The sequence below is a fragment of the Geospiza fortis genome, unplaced genomic scaffold (genome assembly GCF_000277835.1).
Source record: "Geospiza fortis unplaced genomic scaffold, GeoFor_1.0 scaffold282, whole genome shotgun sequence".
NCBI classification, from domain to species: domain Eukaryota; kingdom Metazoa; phylum Chordata; class Aves; order Passeriformes; family Thraupidae; genus Geospiza; species Geospiza fortis.
Window position 1 is genome coordinate 1854746 of NW_005054424.1, and position 18746 is coordinate 1873491.

Below are 18746 nucleotides of genomic sequence, written 5' to 3' on the forward strand. Positions count from 1 at the left end.
GAGGCTTAGGCAGAAGTCCAGGTCATCTGTAGGAGAAATCACCAATGCCTTATTTCACTGTTTAGGGTCTCAAAGTAGAATTTCCATGTCAGCCAACATGGTAAACCACTACAAGCAAGGAGAGAAAGGCATGGAATCCCCTGTTATTTAAGCCAATTCATGATCAAATAGCTAACATAAGTAACACAGGCAATGCAGACAGAGATGGGTATTCCCAGTCAACTGACAATCCCTAACAGTTCTGGAGACTAAAGCTAAAAATTTTAACAGTTGTATACTAAAAGTGTCCCTTTCCAGCAAGTTTCAGGGCATCCCTGCAATACATCCAAGAGGAAGATATTCATGCTGCAAATGGAGACAAAACCACTCCCAACTTCCGTGTGTCTCCAAGAGAAGCACCAAAGCAGATGGGCCCAAAGGCAACCACATCTCCACAGAACTTCTGCTTCAGAGAGCCTTAATGAAATACAGACAGAGAAAATGTACTGGTAACAAGATCCCAACTCTAGATTTAAATTCCTAATTTAAAGTGCTGATCTGCAAAAAAACCATACTCCCATCCATCTATTTGGTATGGATGAAGGAAGAGTGCCTCCAGCAGAGACAGGCCATAATGAAGAATATTGTGACAGACAAGCTGTTGCAACCTGCACATACTGAGGGGGAAGAGTAAACCCAAACCTCTCAAACCACAAACCTAAGGAAGTTCTTTAACACTAAATTGTTAAACTAATTCATCTGGAAGATTCAGTTTCACTTAAGTTTGCAATCCTCTGCAGGAGTGGGGTGTGGAAGAGAGCATGATCATTTTTGTTTGGTGCCCTCTAACTTCTAAGGTTAAGTACAACACAAACAAATTGGGGAAAGAGTGTAAGAGACATTAATGTCATTTAGAACAATGAACCCTCCCTTGAAAGATGAGGACTTCATCATCATTTAGTAAAAGACAGTAAAATCCTTCAGCATACATTTTGTGTTGACAGCTAACAGTTTTATGGATGTATAAAAAATTAGGAACTTTTCCTGTTGTCAGAACTAATGTCCCTTGGACTTTGCAGAAACTACTCCATGGAAATGTTATCATGGTGTTTATGTGTATCTTGATGGTCTGCAAGTCACTAACAATTCGAACAACTTGAGGCTACAACTAAACTGGATCATGAATATCAAATTCAAGATTTCTACATTACACTCCAAGCTTGAAGTTGCAGTTACAATTTATTTAAAAACAATCTGAGGACCTCAATGTGACCTGGGGATGATGCTTCTCTCTTTAATAAGAAATGGTCAGGTTGCTACAAAAAAGTCAACAAGCAGCCAGTTCTACAGAAAACAAAAATGAGAACTGTTGCTAACCTGGACTTTGAAAAGGACCTAATTACTTAGTAATCAAATTACTGGATTGATGGTTTTTAGTTCTGTTAGGAAATCTCATTTTTGAGATGTTCTGCACATTTCTGACCTTACAAACACACTGATGTGATAATTTTACATACTCAGAGTTCCCAGTATGCCTGCAAGTACTATTCATGCATTGGATAAGAAATCCTGAACATTTTCATAATTTTTGGGTATCCTACACTCAACCCATAGTATCTCTCTGAATTGCCTTATTTTATTGTAACAGTAGTGACTTACTGCTTTATAATAAAATGAAGCATTTTCACTTCCACATTCTAAAGAATTAGCAAGAAATGAAGGCACAGAAGGTGAACAAACACCAGTTTATAGATTTACTCTTTTTCATATTGTGATGATACAAATGTACTGAGTTATCTTTTAAAAGGACATTTTCCCATGTCAGTGAAATAGCTTAAGATAACTATACTATCATCTAATACTCTCTAGTATTACAATAGATACATTTTAGTTCTCTATTCAGTGTTTAAGCTTTAGATTACTCTTACTGTATTGTACTCAGCAGACTGCGTATTTTAATTGGATTTCTTTGTAAGTCTTGATTTCTGCAAAGCAACTCTAACAGTGCTTAATTAACAGCAAAATAGCACCTACATAATACTTTTCCCTCTTTGCACTGACAAAAGTTTGTGCTTTGCTTACAATGGATTTTTTAAAAGCTTCACACTTCATTCACAGAAATATACAAAAACCAAAGTACAACCTATATATCCAGATAAACAAAAACTTTTTTACTGTAAGGGTGCCTGAGCACTTGCACCATCCTTGGAGATATTCCAAAGCCATCCACATGTGGTCCTGGACAATTGGCTTCAGGTGGCCCTGCTTGAGCAGGGGGATGGACCAGGTGACCTCCAGAGGTCCCTCTCAACCTCAGTCATTCTATGATTCTGTGTTTAGCAGGTACTACAGCTGAGATTGAAGAAAATCTGTCGTCGTTAACACAGGGAAAAAACCCAACAACACTGTTTTTTCTTGGCTATGCTAAACAGCAATCACCTTACAGAAAGATAAATGACAGTAAAATATAAATGCACAAGTTTTCTGTTCCATTTTCCTGTCTATAGAGCACGTGCACACTGGAGCCAACATGACAAGTTAAAGGGTTACTGCATTTAGAAACCAGCTATTTCTCTCTTATTTAATAGCTGTTACCATCATGTTTAGCTGCTGCTGCTCCTCCTGCAGATGGGAATTCATTGATATGATTAAATTTGATGGTATGATAATGTATGGTAATCGTGATTAATCAGAAGCCCACTAGCAAATGGAGGATGTTGGGTATTATGTCACCTGCATTTTAAACTGCTTTCCCTCCATGGCAGCCTGACAATACTTGACAGCTGGAGAGATCTCATGCTGCATTTGCTTGCTACTACTTATAGATCTGATAAGAGAAAGTGCCCATCATTCCTTCACTATCTTAAGTGCTGTAATTACAGAGCTTTGCAGTCAAGTTGTGAAAACTGTACCTGTTAAAAACCAAAGCCTTTTGCTAGCTGCTGAACAAGCTCTGTCTCACATCTGCAAGGGCTATAATCTGAAAGAAATGTAATTTGATGCAGCAGTCTCATTCAAACATGATTTGCATGAAATGCTGTGTAAAGCAGTATCCAAGAAATGTCAATCAACACCACCTGATACCATGTATTCTGTTAAATGGAAACAAAATGCTTTCTACACTACCTGTGATCTGCCACTACTACACAGCAATAGAGGGAAAATTTCATTTACTGCTACTCATTATAGTGAAGCCATAGCTAAAGCAAAATAATTGTGAGGAAGTAAGAGAATAATTTTCACAAGTGGCTTTTTATTTTCATTAACAGTTTGTCTCCTACACAGGTACTGCTGCAAACACGCACAGGTTACTAAATATCAGTTTAATGACTGCCTGTGGTCAGATGCAGGGCTCTAATTTGTCCTTACTATGTGGACTATGAGTCCACATTAATAACAAGTGCTAAAAAACCCTTACTCACATGTAGCAATTCATGACTGAATTTGAAAAAATGGGGAAAAATTTCATCCCTATTTGCACACAACATTTTTGCAAGGAGTTTTGTTTTCCAAAGCAAAGCAAATTTCTGCCTCTACATCCTGTAAGAGGTGGTGCAGCCACAGACCCAGGCCCACTATAATACCATTAAGCCAACCCATGTTTGCTAAAATGATGGTGGGGTGATCTATGTCAGTCCAAGGATCAGCTGGGAAAAAATAAGTAAGCTGTATTCTAATGTACCTCTTATAATTAATTTGTATAGCATTAATATATTGCTTTTCTAAAATAAATGTTTCAAACAATTGATCATGAAGGACAGCAACTTCTGTTTTGAGCAATGACGAGTCACTTGTTTAAAAACCTTTCACAGATGAAATCAATAAAGAAGTGTTTAAAAACAGTGGCTGGAACACAAACAACACTTGAAAACTCAGAAATAAAACTACTGACTCCAGAAAGGATGGAAAAATTAACCAAAACTGGTCAACTACCCTTCACAGCATCCATTTGAGACACCACCAGATGTGCTGGAGATCAAGTGGAACCATGTTGAATGAGAACATGAAGAAAGTTTACTAAGGTTTTTGCTGTTTAAGGAAAAAAAAGTATTCTTTGAGATAAAGATTATTTCAAAAATAAGTTGTAAGTTCCAAAAGCAAATAATGTCAAATCCCCCTGGGAATAAGAAAGACATACAACACTGGCTATTCACAAGGGCCTGAGGGTAAGTCACCTGATAAAGTCTTAAAAATACTAAATAAAATGTAATTTATGTTTTACAATTCAGCTTCCTCAGACATGAATCCAAGAGTTAGCTGAAAGACACCCACCCAGTGCACTAAGGTGTCCTATCAAAAGAGAAAAGCTTTGTGCATTAAAAACTAGCAAAGCCTTCCTGGCACAAATTAGTCAGGCAGACACTGGTGCCACTTCATCTTGTGCTTGGTGCCACTTCAGACTGTTCCCAACTTCAGCTCTGAAACTCCAGCTGACCAAAGGTGTCTGTGGGCTGGGCACCTGCCCAGGTGACAGCTTAAGGACAACAGCCGAATGAGAATTCATCCCAAGCTCCTGAGAGCTTTCCTGGCCAAAGGCACACAGCTCCATTAACAGGCTCTGCTCTCTCTGCTGCAGCTGCAGAGGAGGATCCAGGCCATGGGCAGAGGTGGAATGGCCTCAGACCTGAGGAACCCCTCTCTCCTGCCTTTAGCAGTGGGAGAGGCAGGGTCTCCCCAGCTCCCTCTTCTCTCCAAATGCCCACACTCCAGCCACAAATCTGGATGCTAGGGATACCTCACAATTTCTGGCTGAAGAACACTGAGACCCTCCCTCTGCCACACTCCATCCCAAAGTGGGCATGACAACACTTCTTTCACCTCTGAATGTCCATAAAATACTGCACATGTGTCTCATGTAGTATTATTACTTTGGTGTTCCTAAGTTAAATAAATGATGTTTGAAGCCAAAAGCTTCTATACATTTTTCTTCAAGCAAGCACTGAAATATTTCAGACATGAAATGTGCTGGTGGACTCAGATAAGCTGATGGTCCAGATTTTTTCATTCCTTTAACTTCCAACTTCACACTCACTAATGCTCTGGCCTCTGTAACAGTCAGTTAGCAGCAGCCTTTATATAATAAAAAGTGTTTTGAAATACCTCTTCCATTTTCTATTTAATCTCTTCTTCCCTTGTTTTATCCCATCTTTCTTCACAGAACGCAGGAATTGAAAGAGAAATTAGCCAAGATAACAAACACTGGATGAAGGACAGAAATCACAGTGGTCCCTCTTGGGTAATATAAAACCCTCCAGCTCCTTCCCCTGCACTGGGGCATCCACAAGAATTAGTAAATTGGTCAGAAAACACATGAAAAGTTTAGAAGAGCCATATGAGCAGTCTGTGAATGAAGTCTCCTGTGACCTTCCAGTAAATGGATCAGTTTGCAAAGTAGACTGTTGTTTGTGAGATACCAACTGTGACACTGGGACAGGAACTCTGGAAAAGGCCTCTTAACCACTTTAAAGCAAAGGCAGATGATAAAGCCAGACCTTCAGAAGGACTCTGCCAAAGAGGTTATTTAATCTATTCTTTAAACTGTTTAAAGAAAACATTCAGTTGGCACTTGCACAGGTCCAGGTTAATTCAAACCATGCTTTCAGACTGGATTACTGTGAACTACAGCCACGAGGACTGTGCAATTCAGGCAAACAGAATTCACATCCTTAACTCCCAGATCCCACAAATGCACCGTGTTTCTCAGCTGTGACACAACTCAGATCCACCATTTATTCAGGCCTTATCAGTTACATATAGATCTCAAACACCATTCACACCAAGTCACCCCAAATGCTTAGAGAGTAACAGGTAAGGCAACTTGATTGCTTGATTCAAGATTACTGTAAGTGTTAAAGTAACTCTGTGCACACAACACAGATTCATTCCCTTGTATCTTTTCCAGTACTCCCTCTCTAAACATTCCAGGAGTTAAGTTTGAAGAAAGAAATAACTGAACAATGAGCTCTACCTTGAAATACTAAAATTGAGATTCAAGATTAAGGGAATTTAATCAGCCTCCACTCTAAGCAGGTTCAGTCCTGATCAACACTAGCCTGACACAGCACTACATTATTTCCTATAATTTAGGTCTCACACCATATGTTAACACGCTCATTACAACTTTGTTCAACCCTTCAATTACATCCTTCTGCAGAAGGTTGTAAGAATTAACCATTACATGGTTACAAAGTCATTTCATCAGCCCTAAATTAACAACACCTGGTTTCCAATAGATTTAGGACTAGCAATTGATTAGCTCTGATTGAAGTTCTTCCCATATTTGGAGCACACAGGCTCTCTGCACTGAGAGGTTTCTCTCCCAGATAAGACAGAAACTCAGTGACAAATTTTTCCTTCAGTTATGGCATTGCTCACTTCTGATCTCTTCTTGCAAGAATTTAATTACTCTTCATGTTTCCACTTCTGTCACATTCAATGAAAAGAAACCATCCAGTTCAAAGTTCAAGGAGAAAGCAGACTGCAAATATTTAATTCTAACCCCACTATCTTTTAGAAGCAAAGCAATCAGAAAAATCAGTTAACTATTATCCTTCCATTAGGCAATCTTAAAAACAAGAGCAAATTTAAGTTCTAACTTAAATATCCCGAGATTCTTTATACAATGAAGAAAAGGCTGAATGAACTGCACATAGTCTGGAGTAAGTCTTTGATCTTTTTCAAACGGCTTGTCAGAATTGTCTAAGCACTGCTGCATTGCTTTAAGTCAACATTTATACATAAACAAGTGAATTATAATAGCACAAAGGCGTCTGACATGTAACAGCAAAAAAGGTAGTTCTGCGAGATAAAACGTTAGTCAGAAAGTAAATTTGTCTTCAGCTCAAGAGCTAACATACTACATTTAATAAAACAAACATGAGATATGTACACAGTGACACTTAATTCCTAATCCTAATATGACTGATAACCCATGCAAAATTTATAAAGTACTTCATAGGGGAAGTCCACTTTATAACCCAGTGAGCCATGGAAAGATGAAGCAACTTTCTCAGGGTCATGCAGCACCTTAGTGCTGAAGCAGAAAAAAAAACAGGGCAACCAAATGGCAGTGCCAGACCCTCACAGTTAAGTCAGCCCTCCTCCTCCTCCTTATGAAAATTTAATTATACTGACTCTTTTCTGGTGCACTGCTTATATAAATAAAAAGACAGCAAGCAGTCAAGTTTTTCCTGTAGGCTAAAGGAGTAAAGGGCCAACCAAAAAATGTCCAGTTTACTTTATTCCCTTTTAAAAACTGCTGCATATATATCAGTTAGGTTTGCAATACTTCTCAACTTGCAACCCCAAAAGTGAACAGAACTAAAATCTAATTTCACACTCAATTTAAATAAAAATTAATTTCCAATTTTTCTACGCTGATGTAAACACACTTCAAAGATGCCAATTACAATGCCTTTACAGATACTCCTTATTCTCCAATTTCTTTCCATCCCAAATTGTGTTTACTGGCAAATCAACTTAGTATCAAAGAAAAACAAATGCATGACACTTGTTTTCATAAAAAATAACAAAACTACTTTCAAAATGTAAATAAGGTCTCCCCATAATACTAAAGACTGCTGAAGAAACTATTTCTTCTGAAAACCACAATATTTTTAATTTTTAAAAAAGCTCAAAAATATTTTCTTGAAGATATAACATGAATATACTTAATGAAACAGTGGGTTTACAACTTAATTTTTTAAGACTTCATAGAAGAAATGCAGGAATGTAAACACTGTTTCTCTGCAAAATACAGGTATCACAATTCCTCAGTCATAAGTCCTGTATGAAAAATATTCTGCATTAAAAACAACCACAGGTTTCTGAAATTTGCTTCTTTCCTGTACATTTGATATCTATGCCAGAGATACTACACATGTAAACATTGTTTCTCTGCAAAACAGAGATATCACAATTCCTCAGCCATAAGTCCTGTATTAAAAATATTCTGCATAAAAACAACCAGGTCTGCACTGGGCAATCAAAAGTCACAGAAGGTTTCTGAAATTTGCTTCTTTCTAGCACATCTGATATCTATGCCAGAGATACTACACAGATGTTCAGACATCTATTTTCCTCCTTCAGCACTGCACACAACATATTTTTTGTGTGTTTTATATATTTGGGAAGTATAATATACATGTTTTTACTTGAAAATACTTTATGTAATATTGCAACCTAGGTCTTTTGCTTATTTTGATAACCTGCTAACCATTTCAACTAGGAATTTAGTATAACAAAACAAATTATGAGAAAAGTTCTAGAAGCATATACTTTTTCCGTTCATAGAGTTTAAAATTATTATGAAGTGAAATTAGCCTAGTGAGGCAGCTAAGTGTCTGGTTTGTTTTCAGAATGAGAAACATAAAAGAAAGCAAGGTCATGCAATCCAGGTCTATTTTTTATATAAAAAACATGAGTGCTGAAATACCTTTAGTAATGATAAAAATGATTGCTGCATTTCACAATAAATACATATTACTGCTTTTTAAGCTTTGGGATTATTTCAAATAGCCTTTTATTATATCAAATAAAATAAGGATTCTATTTATACAGAAAGAGTCGAGTAATAAAATAAAGCCCATATTCCTTAAGACAAGATGCATTCATGCCTTTCCCACTGGAGAGACTGGTTCAACAATTTTACAGTTAAACAGAATTAATTCTACTCTCAAAAATCCATTGACCTTAAGCTTTTAACAAACATTTTCAACTGCAGAGTGTATTGTCAATATTTACAAATCCTTAAAATTATATTTCACTAGAACAGCTTTTATTTGCTATATTAATATTTCCTTGCAAATGTATGCTTATCCATATCAGAGAAGAAGAAACAGCTGCTACTCACAGGAAATCTCTGGGGTCCTACAGCAGGTCTTGGCTGGGCAGGAACTGGCAGCAAGGGCACTGAAACAAGAAGCACCTTTTAACACCATTTGTTTCACCTAACAGTTGTTGTAGTTATTTCCAAAAGCATTTGCAATAAAAAGCCATGATTAAAATCTGCTACTTTTACTCTCACATGTCACAGTTCCTACAATTAACTTTGAGCAACCGTTCCCTCCCCTACAACATGCAACAGGGCAATTAGGATTCTCCTAGTTAATTTGCATAATTTAGTTCTGCTTTTTCCAGAAATAAATTGGTCCTTGTTGCAGGAAGGCAAACTAGAATAGTTATTCAGCCAAAGACATGCCTTAGACAAATCTGACAGAGACACTAACAATAATTTCACGTTTCAAATAGAAGGATACATGATTAATTTGCCTTCTCAAGTTCATGCCACTCAACATTTCCAAGGCAACTCCCAGTCTCACCACCAAACTACCACAAGAAGCATGAACATGAGAGATACTAACTGGTAAAAATCACTGCTCATGAGGGTAAAATGAGGCAGGCAGCTGCAATTAACAGCACACAAAAACTACTTAGTCTGTCTGGCCTTGCCACCACAGTGGTGTGTGCAACTGTGATCACAGAACTGCTGATCTCAGATGAAAGACAGTGATTGCACAGAGATACCAAGAAGAATCAGGAGACCTTTTCCTGAAAAAATAACCTCTAAAACTAGTATTTCAGAGGGATTAACATGGATGATTTGCTCTTACAACTGCACTTTGAAATGCTAGTCACAAAAAGCTATTTCCCAAAACATTCACTTAATGTTATGGCAAAATGCACAAAGTGCTACAGCTGGATCACCCTGGGAACTGAACCTATATTCCAACCTCAAACACCAAGTGTAACAACAGTTTTCCTGTTTTCCAGAGCACTTTTTATTTCCTCTCACAGTTGTGTAAGTGGTTAAAAATACAAACATTTCCATGTTAAATGAAAGGCCTAGAGAAGTTCAATAAAGCATTTCCAACCACACAATGTGTTTGCTCATTTACTAAAATCTTTTAGTAAGATTCTTCTCCAGTTTGTTTTTAGCACTTCTGAAAGTGAGAGGGAAACATTTCCCAGGCAGGGTTAAACACTGCCTTTGCAGACAGCTACTGAGTTACACTTCAGAGCAGGAAAGATGCTAAGAAATGCTTCTAGTTTGAGAGAAGTTGGGTGCATTTCCCAACACAGAGCTGGCTAAGATGCCTCAAAAATCCCTTTTCCCTTGGTGACCAAGGCACAAGAACTAATGCATTAGTGGGGTTTTTTTTTTCAGTTCATGTCCATGTCTGCTTCCATCCACTTTCATTAAGTACTTGTGGTTTGCTGGTTCAGAGACTGATGGGGTAAACTAACTGCAGCAGTCTATCAGCATGGGAGGACTGTGTGCAAGCTTTGTATCACATTACACCAGAAAATGACTGGAAGAGTTTCATCCTGGCTTCTAATGAACATCTGTTGGTATCAAACAGCCATGGCCACACAGAAAAAAATTGGTAAGATGCTCTTGACAGACCTAGTCCTAAAATAGCTCAGGTATTATAGGTCAAAGAGGCACTGAGAAAAATAGCGTAAGGTGGGAAATGTAGAGAAATGTCAACTGAACTAGAGTCTATTTCAGTATCCTGCCTCCAGCAGTAGCATATAAATTCATATATTTATATATTTTCAACAAATTAATTTAATACTCATGAAAGATAGTAGCTCAAACTCTGTGCCCTTTCAATCCTTGGACACTTGCTTAAGCAGCAAAGAAGTCTCAAGCCCTCATTTCCTTGATGTCAAATATTCCATAGGTGTGAAAAGTATGTTTCAAAAATAATACACAGCATGTTGTAAGGCACTATTTTAAGAAGATTAAATTGCTTCTTGCTATAAATTCCAACACTATACTGGAAAAGATGAAGAAGCAATTCCCACACTGATTATTCAGGAGAATTACAACGTGATTGTTCCCAAGACACCAAACAGTTTTCAAAAGGTAAATGGCATAGTGAGCTGCCATCATTAGTTCATGTCAATTTTGGCAGCACCACAGGACCCCTGAAATAGCTACTGGTGGTATAAACGCTTAAGGGGAAAAATGCAACACCTATTATCACAGGTTAAATCAGTACTTCACAGTACATCTATATACAGTTCTCCAGCATTAATAAATTGATCATACTCAAGTTTGGACACATGTCGTCGGTTGGACACAAGGTTTTCGGGGTGAAGGAAGAGACAAGATGGGCTCCATGATCAGAAGGCTTGATTTATTATGTTATGATATAAACATCTATTTTAACTATACTAAAAAGAAAAAGAAAAGGAGAGTTTCCAGAAGCTGCTAACTACCTAAGAATAGAAAGTAAAGAATGATCAACAAACCTTGCTCTCTCGGACTGTGTCCGAGAGAGCTCAGTTCTGGATTGGCTATTATCTCCAAACACTCAATCTGGGCCAATCCAGAACTGACCTGTTGCATTCCACAGAAGCAGATAACCTATTGTTTATGTCTGGTTGCTGAACTTCTCAGCTTTAGCAGGAGAATACTAAGAGAGGATTTTTCATAAAAGAAATGTCTGTGACAGACACACATTCAGCAAAAATTACTACCTACAACTCAAAAGTAATTTGCAGAATAGGACACAAAGAAAAGATAAAACTCTGAGACAAGCTAAAAGATATGAGATTCAAATGCCACAGGAGGCACAGCTGAACACCAACTGCACAGTACCTGCAGCAGGTATCCACAGAGACTCATCTTTTAGGGGCTTGATAGACCAAGTCCTTAATCATTCATGAAACTTCAAAGACTAAAAATAGTACCCATCCATTTGAAACAAAACTGACTTGAAAGTAACTGGTTTTTTCAAATCAGAATTCAAGGCTGGGCAGGGAGATGGTGGTCACTGTAAAGAGATTTACCTTTGAAACATCAAAGGAATAGGCCTATGGTAGGATTCTTCAACACTGTTTCTACTCCTTTTCAGGCTGAAGTAGCTGTCTACTCAGAGCTCTTACATATGATATTTTATTCACATGAAAATTTTCTAACAATTTACAGGAGGTTTGAGTCTATTTTAGAAAATACTGATACAGTTGAAGCATTTCAAGATTAACTCAAACCAAAAAGATGTTTAAAAAGTGTATTTCTATGATCTGCAGTTAGGAAAAGTGTCCCTGGTGCTGACAATTAGAAGTGTGTGAGCTTTATCCTGCCATAACATTAGAGAGGAAAAAATGCCAGTCTACACTAAAACATGACAGCACACCATTAAAATTACCAGAACCTAAGTGTGCATATCATGCACTTCTAGACATGGCATTTTTAGCTTTCAGGCATTACATTTTCAACAACAGAATTCCAATAAACTTTGCACCTATCTGACTGCATTCTCCAATGTGTAAAGGCCCTCATGTATCTGGAAATATGTTCAGCCAAGAAGGGGCAGGACATCATCAAGAACACAAAGTCAATCTGATCTTTCATCCTTCCCATTACTCTGAAAGAAATGAGGTTGCAAGTGAAACACATCCTTTTGTTGCCAACCACCAGTCTCTGCCTACTGGGGCTTCAACCAGACAGATTAAAGGAAGACTTTTTAAGAGGAAGCTTGGAACAGCACTTCCTACACTGGAATTTCTATCTACCATTTGCCTGCAGTGACTGCTTTAAAATTCACCTTAATATGCAAAAAACATTGAAGATGTTAGAATTATGTTCATTTACCTACAGAAAGCTCCTAATTTCCAACACATTTTCACATTTTCTTTATGTGTGCAAGTGTTTACTTTCATGTAACACAACTGTACTGCTACAGATTAAGACTGAGATGGCCACTACTCTGAGTCACTGCAGGAGACTCAGCTTCCAGTACATGCTCTCTAATCAAGAAGATGAAATTCCTACAATTACTTTAAAGATCATATTTAATACTATGCTGCACACTTATTAGCAGAAAAATTGAGTAGTCTTGCCAAGGACTCTTTCAGTAAAATGAATGGCACAAAGGGATTTCATATGAAGCAGCTGCCATCAATACACAGAGCAAAGAATACCATTCAACAATCTCAACTCACTCTCCAGGGCTGCTCAGTCTAAAAGAACATCTGAACTTTTTTACAAGTCAAGAAATGAATGTGCACATAAAGTCAGCAGATGTAAGATTTAAAAAAATCCCAAGAACACCCCCCCTTTACAAATCCAATACTGAAGATCTCCTAACTTGCAGGAAGTACACAACTTTCTGGAAATGAGGATATGCACAAAGACTGAAAAACAGACTGTGAACAAGATCAAGCAAGAGACCTGCAAGCTACGGTGCCACAGACATAGTGGTAAAGCTGAGAAGAGCCTGAAGCTGCCCAGCAATGTGAAAAAAGTCTACTCAGACAAAAGGAAGAAAATACACTGGGATACTTCTGACATTAGGCAAAAGCACAACCTTCAGTAGCTATTCCCAGGATTATGATCACATCATTGCTTACCTAGATAGAAAAGATCTGGTACTGTTTCACAGGGACAGAGAAAAGGCATCTAGAATAGTCTAAAAGCAATTTTTGCTTCTCATTAAGCAGTAACTTACTTTGGTAGTGCTAGAAAAATGCACAGAAGGTACAAATCCACAAGTAAAGATTCTTTTGGAGTGTTTCCAGATAATCTGTCCTGATGCATAATTTTGAGGGAAGCACCACAGGGAAAAGCAAAATAAATTCTCTGACAAAGCCATATGTGAGCAGCATAACAGACGTCCATACTCTGGCAATATTCTACCCTGCCAAATTCCTGCTTTTCATTGGTCAAATCATTGAAGCAAAGATAGCACTGGCTTGGAGTTCTGATGATGTGAAGGGGGGAAAATACAGAAAACCTAATGGCAAATATGTATAAATATTTATGTATTTCTTTAGTCTGTCTTGTCCCAACATAATCAGAAACCAGTGCTATGCAGGTATCTTTTTTTAAACCCTCTTTGGGATTAAACACTTCCTAAATAAGCAGTAGTATGAACAGCTTTGCTGAGAGCTACCCTAAGAAGTGTAGCCCAGATGATTGTGTTAACTTAGAGAAAAACATATTTGCAAATCAAAACAATTACAGATGTGCTTCTGTGAAAGGAGAATTGAGGGCACGTATCTTGTCAAGACGGGACAGCAACTGGTATCTTTCACAGAGCAATCACATTGCAAGGAGTGCCTCAGTACCCTCTCACCAAAACTGGTAAATGGTCCTGGGAAATTCACAAATTACAGTACTTTCCCACTTTTGAAAAATGACATTTATTGTTTTTTTAAAAGCACATTCTCTTTTCAGTTTCCATTCTTCCTGCTCTTCTCAGGCTTTACATTAGAACAGCAAACATGGTAAAAGCTGAAAAGGCTTTGCTTGTTCAGCTGGCCACAGTCCAACAACATTATGTCTTACTTCAGGCAAAACATTTGTTTCAAGCTTCAAGAAAAAAAACAGCAGCCTGAAGCAGATTTCCATGAAGTGATAAACAAACAAATTGCTCCATCTCTGGCAAAGAATGAGATGAGTCACGCTTGCATGACTGGCAAGGTGTTGAGCTCGCTCACCTTGTACAGGCGTCACCACCGTCCCCTTGAAATGCGGATTGATGTGGATGTTCTTCGGCTGCTGGGGGGTCACTGGAGGGGGAGTCATCATTATTCGAGGTGTTTCTATCTGAGGGGGCATATGTAGCCCTGGAGGAGGAGAAGAATGATGCTGATGCTGTAAAGGAAGCAGAGATTGTAACTGTTGCTGCTGCTGCTGTTGTTGCTGCTGCTGTTGCTGTTGTTGTTGTTGCTGCTGCTGCTGTTGCTGCTGGAACAGACTCATAACAGGTTGCTGGTGTGTTGGAATTAACCTCTGTGAGTGAGTCTAAAGTCAGACAAAAGAACAGAGTCACTAGGCTTTAAAGTTAAAATATCCTGACATAAATGAGCACAAAACCAAGACATCTCTGGAGAACAATTAAGGCCAATTATGAACAGATAAACTTCTTTTTCCTATAATCAACTGGATCCACTAAAAAACATCAGCACAGGAAAACAAAGGAGCAATCAAAAACATTCATGTAAAGGAGAAGGCAACAAAGAGCAAAGAAGCACAGGGAATGCAGAAACATTCACTCATTTTTAACAGTGAAACTGCTTGGTTTCATATATAGTCAGGGCTCTGCATAGGTCAGTGTTATTAACTGCAATAAGGCTTATGTGGAGATCACTAGAAATCTGAGTCCTAGTACCAAAACAAATCCACTGCCTTTTGTCTCATGTATACAACAGCCTCTCTCAGATAACAGACCTAGCACTAGCAACAAAAGTCAAAATACAAATTCAGATATCAGTGCAGCACAAATTCAACTACTCTTCAATATCAGTGCAGCACACCTATCCATACTGCTGGAAGAAAAAAACTCATCTGAAGACATCTTTCAAAGGTCTCCTTCCAAAGAAAGTCTCTTGCTGCTCAACTCTCAAAAACAAATGGTCAAAATCAGTGCTAATAAAAACAAACAGTCTCTTTTCAGAGACATTCTTCTACCTCTCAAGTCATTGTTACTAGATCTCAGTCCTACACCAGCAACTAACTTTCCAAGTGGCAGTGCAAGAAGAGAGCAAAAGAGGCAATCTTTTAGCAACAAAGACGTGACAAACTGTTTCTTGTTTCTTTCAGCAGCCCTATAATAAACCAAAGCAGCTACATAGTATGCACAAAAAGACACTGTGATGGACACTAAAATATTTACATTTAAAATTAAAATAGCTTGCAAGGACTGCAGCAAAACAGAAAAAAAATTATTCAACCTTCACTGCTTAAAAAGCACAAAATTTACTACTGCAGGGCTCTCAAGCACTGAGATATCCACTGACTCCTGCCAGTGACCAGCACCTACTCACTGCTGTTGGAAAAAATCACCTTTGCTTAACAGAGATGACCTTGTCCTGCAAAGATATATAAAGACTTTGTTCTACAATCTCGGCTTCCAGCACATTTTATGACAGTGAACAAAAATAAGTGTTGACCTCTTGATCACTTGCTGGAGATGGTTTTGGTTTTTGTAAGGTTTTTTTGATGGAAAAAGTAAAGTCTTAATATTGTGATACAAAGCACAGCGGAGAAACAGAAAGTAGTATCAAAGCTAAATTTCATTTGAAATCCCAAAATAATAACTTATCTAGTAGTGAAGTGCTGATTACTGTCCTAGGGTTTTATTTACCTCCACAGTAACATAGCTTATATGCAAATAGATTTTTTAAAGAAGTATCAGCAAAAATATTATCTTGACAGAACCCAAGAAGTATTTCACAGAATTGTATTTTTTAAACTACATTATTATAAATAATGGGGGACTGAACATGTTTCCATGTTGCATGTAGACTTTTCAGAGGAATTCAGTTTTTCCTCATGCAAACCAGCAGTTAAGTCTGACTATGATTCATCAGTCAAAATGCACTTTTCATTTGGAGGTCTTGAGATTGCTCAAGGTGAAGCCAGTAACAGGACTAAGCACATACTTTACAACCATCATGTCACACAAAGCCCACACTGCCTAAGAGTGCCCTGAAAGAGCAGAAGGTCTACATTGGAATATATATTCCATCTTTGCAAAGATTCATTATTTAAAATGCATTTCTCCACAACTTCCTGCAAGGAGGCTCAAAGAATACTAAGGATTGAAAGGTACCATTGATGGTTGGTTTGGCAGCAGTGCAGGCCTGTGATCCTTCATTCTTCCCCTATCATTACTGTCTCTCCTTTGATCTCCCATTCCATGGCACATGACCGAGCCTCCTCTTCTCCCTCCTCTCCTGGAGCCATATCGCCCCTGCTTGAGCTGCCTTTCCCTCTCTTCAAACTCACGTAGTGCTGCTTGGGCTTCTGCAGAAAGCTCTGTTGAGAGAGAAATGGGGAAAATTATTTTAGCTTTGTGCTGAAAAGGTGGAAAACACAATGACAAATAAAACACTGCCAGAACTACAGAAGAATCCCTGCAACTAACAAATTTGCAGGCACTTTGATCTCCTTTAGGCGACATGTTAACATTTTGTTAAAGACGTCTTTAAAAGGAAAAAGCACAGATACTTCTGTCCTCTGCACAGGCAAAAAAACCAGCAGATAAATGAAACAAACATGAACAAAAAGGTTTGGTTGTTTTGTTTTTCAAGATGGTATTGAAGCCTGCATTCTGCTCTAAGAGGAGGCTGTGGCTCCCCTCAAAGTATTGTTATCTTTAACATCTCACTTATCTGCAGATGTCAGGCAAGCCAATGAATCTGCAGCAAACTTTACAGTAAAGGATCTGTTGAGTCTTCCACATAAACAGATTTTATGCACCAGACTCTTCTGCACATTGGCCTATTCCAAAGAAGGACATTCTGCTTGCTGAAGTCTTTCTAGTACATAACTACTTATTTTTTGTTTTACTGTCTGTGGTTTAAGAACCAACTGTACTTCACAAGTGGTAATTCCACTGAAGAGAGAGCACACATTAAAATCTGTGCCCAGAAAACACGTGGCACTTACCAAAGATGACAAATTTCCTTGAAGCCTTGGATAGTGCTGACAACATTAAGCAAGAAATGATGCAGTAATAGACCCAGGTAATGGAATCACTTGAAAATACAGAAAATGTCTACAACAGACCTCAGGAAACACACCATGAAAGTAAAAGCAGAACCACTCACCAGGTTTCAATCACTTACAAGTGGTAAAAAACTCTAACTCAAACATGCAGCTGAATCTTTTTCCATGTGCTAGTCAGATCCTTTGTTACCCTGAATATTGATTTCTGCCTCTAACAAAGCAAAATTAAATTACCAAAAACAAACGTACTTGTGACAAATAAAAACATATTTTGAATTAATATGCTATTTACTTGTCAATAACACACACAGTAGCCATAATATCAGAATTAAAGTAATTAGTATCTGGCAGGAGACATTACTACTATGTCTCCATACCATAAGACATCTTCTCCCAAGAATACATAACTAAATCAATTAGAAAACTCTAACAATTTCTTGTGAGTCTAAAGGACAAAGCTACTTAAACCAGCACCATCTCAAACATCTTCATAAGTAATCTCTGTTAGTCTTTGAAGTTGAGGATTGACAGAAGGGCAGAAAAGGGTGAGCACTGAGCATTCCCTCTGCGGCAGTTGTTCTTACTTTGCTACAAAAACTACCTGCATGACTGAGCTGCAAAGACTGTAAATTTGCATGTCCCAGTTTTCAGAAGTATTTAGCACCTTCACAAAGCAGGAGCTTTTCAATTTTTAAAAGTTCTGAACTTGCTGATGGTCTGTAAGAACACAGCAAACATGACAGACTTCTAAAAGCCCAGGATCTGCCTGAGTTTCCTATTTCATTTTTGCACATTGGTGATGAGACAAGTTTCTCTACCTCCTTTTCTCTCCACTCTGACACCACAATTGAATGGCATAAAGCCTTAACAAATACTCTTATGAAATGCTACCTTTGCCCTCAAGGCACAGCAGAGCCCAAGACAATCAGGCTTTATCAGGAAAATCTTACAGAATGCTTAGAATGAGGGAAGGAACCACAGTCCCTCAAGTCTTAGGTATAATATGCGCATTTCTGACAAAAACTAAGAGAAATGTACTCTTGCCCAGATCAATTAAAAACATTAGATGCAAGTAAAACAACTGCCATAGCCATCTTTGGCTGCCAGGGATCAAAAATGCTGGTTAGATGGGAAAAACCATCTAGCTTTTATTTCAAGTCTTCTTCCTCTCCACACCTGAAGCAAGTTGTGTTTCTTCAGAAACCCACAAACATCGAGGGGCAAATGTGGGTTTTGACCTGACCTGCCTGAAAGACAGACTCCTACTCTCCATACATTCAAGAGGGAAAACAGTGTCACT

The 18746-nt window shown here is 38.1% G+C and overlaps 1 protein-coding gene across 1 annotated transcript in view; it reads right to left on the bottom strand.

Annotated features, from left to right (window-relative positions):
• Positions 1–18746, bottom strand: part of RBM33 (RNA binding motif protein 33) — a 112458-nt gene that overhangs the window by 52242 nt on the left and 41470 nt on the right. Inside the window, exons 9-11 of the mRNA XM_031061729.1 lie at positions 16548–16753; positions 14431–14737; positions 8831–8889 (exon numbers count right to left, since the gene is read on the bottom strand). Coding sequence (XP_030917589.1) covers positions 8831–8889; positions 14431–14737; positions 16548–16753 — 572 coding nt within the window. The remainder of the gene's footprint in view (positions 1–8830; positions 8890–14430; positions 14738–16547; positions 16754–18746) is intronic.